General features: G+C 43.4%; 1 protein-coding gene across 6 annotated transcripts; it reads right to left on the bottom strand.

The window, feature by feature from the left end:
- Positions 1 to 2,095: 2,095 nt before the first annotated feature.
- On the bottom strand, positions 2,096 to 7,988 carry UCP1 (uncoupling protein 1). Of its 6 annotated transcripts, XM_088827829.1 has the most exons (8): positions 7,863 to 7,988; positions 6,935 to 7,110; positions 6,395 to 6,400; positions 6,097 to 6,116; positions 4,754 to 4,948; positions 4,552 to 4,653; positions 3,649 to 3,829; positions 2,096 to 2,341 (listed from the first exon to the last, which is right to left on the bottom strand). In XM_088827829.1, exons 1-8 carry the CDS (start codon positions 7,986 to 7,988, stop codon positions 2,227 to 2,229), a joined length of 921 nt encoding a protein of 306 aa, XP_088683955.1. In that variant the 3' UTR covers positions 2,096 to 2,226. The 6 variants fall into 6 exon arrangements, with proteins under 6 accessions (XP_088683955.1, XP_088683952.1, XP_088683954.1 ...); XM_088827826.1 differs by lacking the exons at positions 6,097 to 6,116; positions 6,395 to 6,400 and adding an exon at positions 5,472 to 5,481 and having other exon boundaries at positions 4,754 to 4,944; positions 6,912 to 7,075; positions 7,816 to 7,988; XM_088827828.1 differs by lacking the exons at positions 6,097 to 6,116; positions 6,395 to 6,400 and adding an exon at positions 5,472 to 5,481 and having other exon boundaries at positions 4,754 to 4,944; positions 6,912 to 7,110.
- Between the last annotated feature and the right edge of the window lie 1,739 nt (positions 7,989 to 9,727).

Here is a 9,727-nt window from a genome sequence, read left to right as displayed (position 1 = left end):
TATCTCAGTGACCTACAAAACAATTTTACTCCTCACACATGGGTAGGCTAGCCAGACAGTTTGGGTAGTCTCAGCTGGATTCAGCTAGCCTTAAATTGAGGCCATGATTTCAGTTCCAGTCATCTCTATGTGACTAGTTCATCTGAGGTCAGTGGGTTACCTGAGCCATGTTCTTCCTAGTGTGGCAGAAACACAAGAATAAACTCATTTGCTCAAACACATTCAAGCCCTTGCTCACATCATGTCTGTTAACATGATCTCTTGGTCGTGGCAAATCACATGGCTAAGCCCAGCATCAATAAAGTAGGGAGATGTACTCTAAGAAGGGATGAAGAGTGAATCATTCAAATTGTTACCGAAAATAAATTCAAAATTGTACTAGAGATCCCACAAACTGGAATAAAACAAGTGGATGGAAAGAAAAGTTATTGCTTATAAATGATAGGTGTGTATACAGAGAACCTCTAAAAGAACTGGTGATCGGGTATCCATGACAAGGATGAGGAATTTGATATCAATAGTGATCATGTTGAAGGTGAGAGATTCTGGCTAAGCCAATTCTGCAGGATTCTTGCTAAAACTGGGCTCTCGACACCCAAGGATAGAACCAAGTAGGAAAAGGCAGCTCGGAGGAGCCTGACTAAAATTTGGTCAAGGGTAGCAACTTGTCACTACTGCCCATTGCCTGACCAGGATCCCAAGAAACAAATTTTATATTTTCCTTCTTCTTGAAAGAAATATGCTACTCTGAGATGGTGGTTTGTCTTAGTTTGTATTCTCCCAGAGTCAGGCCTCAAGATAAGGATTTGGAATTCTTTGGGGAAGTGATCCAGGAGACACCAGTAAGGGGATGGGGGATGGAGAGTGGGACTTGAAGTCTTCCCATAAACGGTTTTAGAGGTAAACAAAATACCACTGAGTGTAACTGGATTCTGATCCCTCGGAGGCATTCCACCCAACCGTGAGGGCCCTGAGATATTGACACGCCAGCTCCCATCGGTTATTGGTCCGGGGCTGCTCATAGGGGTGTGTTATTTTTCCTGTCCTTCTAGTGTGCCATGCCCAGGTGGGCAGAGATGTCTCTGGTGACCAGAAGAAGGCCCTAAAAAGTACAGGTGCTGACATGACAAAAGGCAGTCAGGGCAGCATCACTAACGGTCAGAGCAGAGTGATCCATGCAGGATACGAGGACATCTGCAACAAGCTGCTTTACAGTTAACAACTAAGGGAGGTAAACGGGAGACAACCCTCAGAGTCAACAGAGGAGAAATGTAATAGTAAATGTAATGTGGAGCTCACAATGCCTGGCAGCCTGGGGACTACCTGGCTATTTTGTGGCCACTCCTTGTTTTTGTCTTAACAATTCTTTTAATCTCCTGTTTATTCTTTATTCCTTCTGTGCTCATCTGGTAGAGGAAAAGTTTACTACAGATGCAAACGACGATGTTGCCTTTGCTGGAAAGATGCAATGTAGATTAATTCTCATCTCAATCTGTTCCTCTATCTAACCAAAGGTACCTTCTAGCTCTAAAATTCTGTGATTCTAGGATAGATACTATGATTCTAATAATAGCAGTGCCCCAGTGAACACAGTGTCTTAGATTAAAGTTGTTATAGATGCCATAAAATGTGGACTCTAAAAAGCCTGTACTAATAATATTAAAAGTAAGTTTTCGCCCATTGATTCTAAAGACCTTCCCTTGTTATTTGAGAAGTTTTGTAACCCAGGTGAACCTCAACTCTTACATTAGATATAGATCCAAAACAGGCAAACTTTAAGAGATGTAAGCAATATTTTATTGAATATATTAACTGACAACAGGGTTAATAAATAAAAAGGAAACTTCGTTTTTAAGTATTGATAAAGTGTATTTCACTCAGTTTTCCTTTCCATCAATTAATAATTGAATTAATAATTATGTTAAAGATCTTCATATTCAATAATAAAATCCTTCCCCCCGTTAAATAGTCAATTAAATACAGTAGCTTATCTGGATATTACATTTGCCAGGGTATATATTGAATGTTTTGCTTTCCCTTCCTTAAAATACTGAGAATAAAAGTCATAGGAAATAGTAGTTTTCCCTCGGAAAAAAAATAGTCCAGAACTCTCTATCAGAATTTCCTTATCTGAGTGAAATAAAATGAATAGTTTCGCTTGCTTTTTTAAATTATGTGGTTAGCAAAGATCCCCACTGGTCTGTTCCATCTTCTTCCCAAGGAGGATTAGGTCGCACAGTCCATGGTCTGCCTCGACTTCATCAATTCTCGCTTCAGCTGTTCGAAGCACACAAACATGATGATGTTCCAGGATCCCAGTCGCAAGAAGGAAGGTACAAATCTAGAAAAGTGATGTCACCATTCTATTAGTTTGCCTAAAATTCTTATAGCTACTATAGTGTGTGCCTTCATCGACTCAATGGACATGAGTTTGAGCAAACTCAGGAGATGGTGAAGGACGGGGAAGCCTGGTGTGCTGTCGTCCATGCGTTCCAAAGAGCTGGACACGACTGAGTGACTGAACAACAATAAATTATGGTCTAGGCAGTGTGTGCTTCTCACTGTGCCACTAGTCTCCAGTGCAGATGCTCGAGAGCGCCTGCTCTTCATGTTTCCTTCCTCTGCCTCGGGTTTCATCCGGGCGCCCCTACCTGCTTCTGAACCACAAAGTCCAGAGGATCACATCTATACAACGGTCCCACCAAACCAAACCAAAGCTTGTCTCCTTCTCCATCATCTTTTTTGAGGGGACAGGAAATCTTGTTTTCCTTTGCTTTCTGAATGGAGTGTAGGAAACTTTAATAGTTTAAAAGAGGAAGTAAGTGGAGAAAGCAAAGTGATGAGTAATTAGACCATTTTCCAGGGCCAAGAAATTAGTGCTGTCTAGATCTTGGTAATTCTTGTCCTAAGAGGGATGGTCAGAGACTGAATTGCGTTTTGTTGCTCTTGCTATTTTGAAGAATTCTGCCACGCTGTACACACCAGATGATTTATTTTGAAAATCCTGTCTATGGCAATGAAATATTCCCAGAGAAAATGATGTTAAATCTGTTAAATCTGCCTTGGATAGGTATGTTAGAGATCTTGCCTATAAAGATCACCCCCCAATATTTTGGGGGATCTCTTAACATATATCTTCTGACTCCTGAATGTGTGTGTGTGTGTTTTATGGTAAAATATACATAACATCAATTTATAATTTTAGCCAGCCATTTATACACATACATATATATATATATATGTCTCTCTCATATATATATATATTCAATAGTATAATTCAGTAGCATTAAATATGTTCTCATTGTGAGCAATCATTACCACTCCCCATCTCCATCCCAAACTCTCTGTACCCATTAAAAAATAACTCCCCACTCCCCTCTCCCTCAGCCAATAGATTGAGACCAAGGGACAGGCTGTCGGTTTTGAATGAGCCACTGATCAAGCTTGAGAAGATCTTACTATCACAGCTTTAAATGTTCTGACAGTGGAATTGGTGTATTGTAGAGATTTATGGCAAAGAAAAATAGACACTAAGTACACTGCACATTCTACGGCTGCTCAGCTGTCAATTGTTCAGATGAGATGGTCCCCCCACAGCACACAGAATCCCTGAACACAACATTGTAGATGCAGAAGAACACATCCTACCCTTTGAAAAAAGCTGACGGTCCTTCCCTAGTGAGCATCATCATTGCGCAGTTGGGCACGCTTGTGTACTGTCCTGGTGAAGAGTTAACAAATCGGGTTTTCACCACATCCACTGGAGAGGACAGAACTGTTGTGCAGAATCCAGCAATAACAGCCGACACGAAGTGGCAGGGCACATTGTCTGAAACGGGTCAATGAGACAGGTCAACACTAGACTCTTGGGAGGGGCTTCTACTTTTTAGTTATCTATCAGATCCTCGAAAGCCTGTTGATAACAGGAGGTCAACGTGGTTGTCTTATAAATAAATAACATACAGTAAGGAATGTTACAATTTTAGGAAAAGTTGGCAAATAGTACATGGCATACTGGATTATAAGTGCTTTAGGAAAATAACCAGTTACTTACCTCTGTCCTTAGGGCATGACATAATACTCAACACATAGGCATCTATACTTTTTTTAAAAAAATTAAAGTCATTGTCCAAGGAGAATTTCAATGTTTCCAGAACCTATTAGAATAAAAATTTTAGGAACCTATCCAATGGTTCTACTTTTGGGATGAAACCACCAATTAGTTCCTTATTTAACTAGCTCATCTGGATATAGTGCAGGATTACTCACTTCCTGAATTGTGCTTTATAAAGAATAAGATAGATGCTAACAAAAGTCTCATATATTAGTATTAAATGAGAATGATGCTGGTATAAAAATACAGGTGCATCTTAGCTTTGTTGCAAAAGAAAAAAACTTGCAACAGAACTTCTAAAGCTTAGGGTTTTGGTTATATCTATTATTCAAAAGTATTACTTTTTTAAAAGATAAAATTATTACAATTAAGGGATTCAGTATAATAAAAGATGAAATTATAAATATGCAGACCCGCCATGTAAAAAAGAAAGTTACCTGCTAATAGTTTGTTTTTCACAAGGGCCTCCTTCATCAGGTCATACGTTACTAGCTCTGTACAGTTGATGATGACATTTCTTGTCAGATTGGGAGTAGTCCCTGGAGGGAAAGAAGGTGTTGAATAGCTCCGTCATATGATAAGGTGCTAATTGGATATGTGTGTTTTGACGATTATAGAATCCATGTTGAAGTGAGTCACCTTTCCAAAGCCCCGTCAAGCCTTCTGTTGTTGCTATAATTCTGTAAGCATTGTAAGTCCCAGTGTATCGAGGTTTGGGACCGTGGAGACGGCTCTGTGCTTGCAGTCTGACCTTGACCACCTCCGTGGGTTGCCCAATGAACACAGCCACGCCTCCAGTCGTTAGGCCCGCTGAGATCTTGCTTCCTAAACTAGCTGTTGTTATCCAGAGAGAAAAAAAAAAAGATGTGTCAAGCAAAAAAGAAAAAGTCAAGACCCAGAATGCATCTATATGTCTTTTTAATTTTTGGTTAATACTACTGTGTCATTGTCTCTTTAGTAATTCCCTAATGCTTGTGCGCGTGTTAATCATGGACTGTGCTGTGCTGTGCTCAGTCGCTGAGTCGTGTCCAACTCCTTGCCGCCCCATGGACTGTACTAAGAATGTATAAGTCATAGGAGGGCTAGAAGACTTCAAAGATGACTGAAAAAATTTTTTTAAATAAAGACTTTCAAGGAGAAAGAAAAACCCAATGCTTGTTTAAGCAATGGCTTAGTTCTTTCCTATATTTGGCTTAATTCTTTCTTTATATTTGCTCTATTTTTCGGTATTTCCCAACTGGGTGGAGGCACCAGTCACCAGTGAAGCTTAATCTTCTAACCATGAATGAGACTGTTAGTTATTGGACTTAGGGATCTTAGGAAAAGCCCTAAAGGACAAACTGCCCGAGTTTGGGACGTCAAGTGGTCTCAGGCTTCAACAGGCTTCTAAAGAGACAAAAATAAGAAGAAAGAAGTGATCATGTGATTTTTAGTTGCAAATTTTGAAAAATTAACATGGGTTACTCAAGACAGATATCATTTAATAAAATGACAAAGAGTCTTGGAGCCTCATTGTTGTTATTTAGTCACTCAGACATGTCCTACTCTTTTGTGACCCCATGAAGCCTCATACCTATTCCCATCATTAAAGTATAGATCAATCACATTTACTCATCAAGGACTTTCTCAGTCTCTAATTCTATTTCCTAAGCTGTACAAAATGGAAGTAATAATATCTACCTCACAGAGTCATTGTGTGAGTTAATAACAACATAGCACTTAACACAGTGTCTTACGTATGGGAAATTCAGCAATTCTTTTCATTACTGTATGGCTGTTTTCCTTTCTCAATACGCTCGGCCAGGAGCTGAGCACTGAATAATACCCATCTTCTAAGTGGCAGGATGATACTTAAATAATCCCCTTCACTTTTGGCCCCTATTTACAGTCTTACTTCGTTGCACTCATCCTGTGTTCCAATCCCCTTTTCATTTCCCAAGCTCCTTGGCAGCAGGGCCGTATTCTTTGTTTTCCCTTCTCACGGCCCATCTTCTCCCCAGTCCTCTGCAACCTAGCTGCCACCTCTCCCACTTTGCTCAAGATAGTTTTGCCGAGGAAGCCCATGAGTTCCTGCTGCTAGGTACGTTGATCCCTCCTTTCCTAACTAGATCTCTCTGCTCTGTTTGGCCCTAGTGACTGGGAAATCTATCCCAGGTGTTTCTCCTAAGTTCTTGTGCAGACCAGACATCACCTATCTTCGACACACCCTAAACTGAATTTCTTACCTCCCCACTTCAGATGGCTTCTATATTCCCTCCCTCAATGAATGGGATATTTAACCAGAAACTTGTAAGTCGTCTTAACATCCCTACCTTTTCTTTACGCCACACTTCCAACTCTCCACCAAGTTTAGTCAATTACATTTCCAAAATCTTTACTGCCATTGCTTTAGCTTACCCTGATCATTTCTTCCTTTCTAAATTACCCTTTTCTTCCCCTTTTTCTTTATAGCTTTTACAGTGCTGCCAAAGTGATCTTCTGAAAATATAAATTATTTATGTTATTCCCTTGTTTATTATTTTTCAATGACTTCCCATCATTTTAAGGATAAAACCTGAACTCCTTAGCATGGCCTGCAAGCTCTCCTGTGATCTGATCCATTTCTGCCTTTCTGGTGTCACGTCTTCCCACTCACCAGCATGTCTTCCCTCCCTGGCCCGTGTGTTCAAATATTGATGTTGGCTTGCCACTTTGTTACGAAGACCACTACCCTGTGTGTAACTGTTTCCTGGGCCACAGCTGAGCCTAAGACATGTCTCTCTGACTTCTCCCCTTCCCAGAAACACTGCCTGCTGACCTTCTTTTCCTGTGGTGAAAAACTCCTGGACAGTATCATAGAGGCCGATCCTAAGAGAGGCGAAGCTTATTTGTCTCTGGAGACCAGCAGGCAGCCCGCTGTAGAGTTTCACTGGCCCTTCTGTTTTTGCCAGAGTGATAATTGTTCCCAGGACACCTTTATACCTAATGGCACTGGAGGTCAGGCATTCGCCCTGGATCTGGAAGTGAGATGGAAGTGAAAATTGAGAAAGGGAGTCCTACCTAGTGAGGAAAAAAGAAAGATTTGCATCAAGCTGTCCTCAATGGAGAAAACTTGAGCCAAGATATTTTTTCCATTGTGTTCCTATTTTCAGTCCTTTTCGCCTTCTCAGCAACATTTCCCCTTATCTATCTATCTAAATCCCTGGGTCAGGAAGATCCCCTAGAAAAGGAATGGCAACCCACTCCTGTATTCTTGCCTGGAGAATCCCATGGGCAGAGGAACCTGTGGGGCTGCAGTCCATAGTGTTTCAAAGAGTCGGATAGGACTGAAGGGACTTAGCCCACATCTATCTATCTAGAGCTAAATACCTATATATCTATCTATCGAAAGGGGGAAGGGAAAGAATCTGGCTACTAGGCATACTTTGAACATCCTCCCCATCCTGCACCTCACTGTCCCACCCCCAGGAACTCTACAGAACCCCTAGGCAGTAGGATAGGAAGATGTGCCCCTCTAATCAAGTACAGAAGTTGGCAACAGTAACAGTCAACCCATCCTCCTTGACCTTCGCACTTCTTTAGTTAATTCCTGCAATGTTCCAGTTTCCCACCTAAAAGCATCCATCCAGTGACAGGCAAATTTTTTTTTAACGTGGCCACCTGCTCTACCTAACGTGAGAAAGAATGGTAAAACCGAAGCCAAAGTCAAAGGGGGCGCACACTGTAGAGGTTCCCTCTCTGCCCGAGGCACTTCCCCTTGCCCACCTACCTGTAGCCGGACTTTGGCGGTGTCCAGCGGGAAGGTGATTATGTCAGCCACGCAGGCCGCCACCCCAGCCGAGAAGATCTTGACCGCCATGGTAGGGGGCACGTCTGACGCTGTGTGTCCCACCATCCTGACTCGACGCCGACTCCGACTCCGGCGCAAGGGGAGCAGGGCTTCAGTCCCAAAGGTGGAAGTTCTGCCTGGCTTCTCACTCCTGCGCGGCCGGGTAGCAGACCCGTCCTCTCCGACTTCTGGTCAGAGGGGGCGGCAGGCAGGGGGCTGCAGCGGGCGAGGTGGCAGGTGGCGGGGTCGATGCAGTGGCGCCTGCCTGCCCTCCCTCGAGTCCGGGCCGGCCACACCGTGTCCTCTGCCTCCGCGGATGACTTATATCGCCGGCGATCGCGATCGGGGCTGAGCCGATCCAGGTCTCTGGGGAATGGCAGGGCGTGTCCTGGGGCTCCAGGTTCCTCCCACCTCCCCATCCTGGCTCGGCACCTGAGGAGCCGCCGTCTGTCTACGCTCTACCCTCGGTGATCAGGGAAGGGCGCACAGCAGCGCGCACCCCGAGTCTGGCAGGCTGGGCGTCTCTCCAGGCTTTTAGAGTCTTCAGCTGCGCGCCGTTGGAGGGTGGGGAGGGGGAGTCCCTGAAACAAGCGCGAGGTCAGTGATTCCGGCAGAAGCTCCTGCCCAGCTAGGAGAACTCCAAAGCAAGAGTGGGACTCCTCTTATCCCTCTGCCTCCCCAGGGGCCTGGCAGTCACCTTCTCTGCTTGGCTTCCCTTTGCTCTCTTTCTGATTTCTCATCCTCTCACCTTCCCAGCCACATGCCGCCGAATGCCATTCCAAAAACTTCCAAGGAGAATCTGAGAACATTCTGAGCTTTTAAAGTTTTTCATTTGAACACTCTTTGTAGGAGGGTCTCAAATGAACTGATAAACATTCTAAAAAGCAAACCCAGAGTAAATTGCAAGAGCGATAAAGTGCTTCTTTTAATTTCATTCTGGGTGCAGGGGCGGTGTGGTGAAAAGGACAAGGACAAGGGCAGGTCACCAGGCTCCAGGTGCAGCTCTCACCTCCGCAAGTCATCTACGACCCTTGACCCCTTTTCCTACTCCCATGTAAAGTGCGGATATCTGAGAGTCAGCAATATGAATGCGACAAAAGGAGGTCCCCACTTTACATGGGAATGAATGTAATGGGACTATGAAAAGGGGTCAAGGGTCAAGCTACAGGGATCCCCAAAGTTATGGTCTAGGGAAAATGACCTTATCAAAGGTCAAATTAGGAAAGAAACAGTGTCTTCAGTCATAGAACCATGGCCTTTGAGAATATAATTAATGAAGAGTTGGGTCTCTCAAGCAGTCATAGTGTAATGTTTAGAAAAAATGTCAAAAGAGAATAAAAACAAAGAAAAGTATTGGATTTGGCTCTGACATAACTGGTCACCTTAGGGAGTACAGCTGTGGTAGAGTTATTAGGTTGTGAGGATGATGGCTAAGCAGATTGGGAATGTTCGTTATAATGCATAGAAGGTGAACCGCTATCAACTGGATAATCCCCAACCTAACAACCCTATGCATTGTCTTTCACAGTGGTTCCATCTGACGTGGTTTCAAAGCATAATCGCAAATTCCTCTCATCGAAAGACAAAGGTGCATGTCTCCTCCCCTTGCATCTAGGAAGGCTGGTACATGCCTTACCAATAGAATATGACAGCACTGATGGTGTTTCTGAGGCTGGACTATAAAGTCCAAGGAAACATTAGGAACCCTGGGTCATCATGTAAGAAATCCAGCCTCCCTGAGGCTGTCATGCTGGAGAGGCCCTAGGTAGGCGATTCCAGCCTTCTGCATCATGGCAGGAGATAGG

The sequence above is a fragment of the Moschus berezovskii genome, chromosome 19 (assembly GCF_049115385.1).
Source record: "Moschus berezovskii isolate FMDL1 chromosome 19, NW_MosBer_1.0, whole genome shotgun sequence".
Taxonomy (NCBI): Eukaryota; Metazoa; Chordata; class Mammalia; order Artiodactyla; family Moschidae; genus Moschus; species Moschus berezovskii.
The sequence above is the reverse complement of the archived record's forward strand: the minus strand, read 5'-3'. Positions and strand labels throughout refer to the sequence as shown.

Bases quoted from the DNA above. Each gene is read 5' to 3' on its own strand.
- UCP1 (XM_088827826.1), bottom strand. From the start codon at position 7,988: ATGGTGGGACACACAGCGTCAGACGTGCCCCCTACCATGGCGGTCAAG. The intron at 3,830-4,551 runs GTAACTTTCTTT...GACCCGTTTCAG, and splicing joins GAAAAACAAACTATTAGCAG to ACAATGTGCCCTGCCACTTC. The intron at 2,342-3,648 runs GTAGGATGTGTT...TCACTTTTCTAG, and splicing joins CCGTCAGCTTTTTTCAAAGG to ATTTGTACCTTCCTTCTTGC.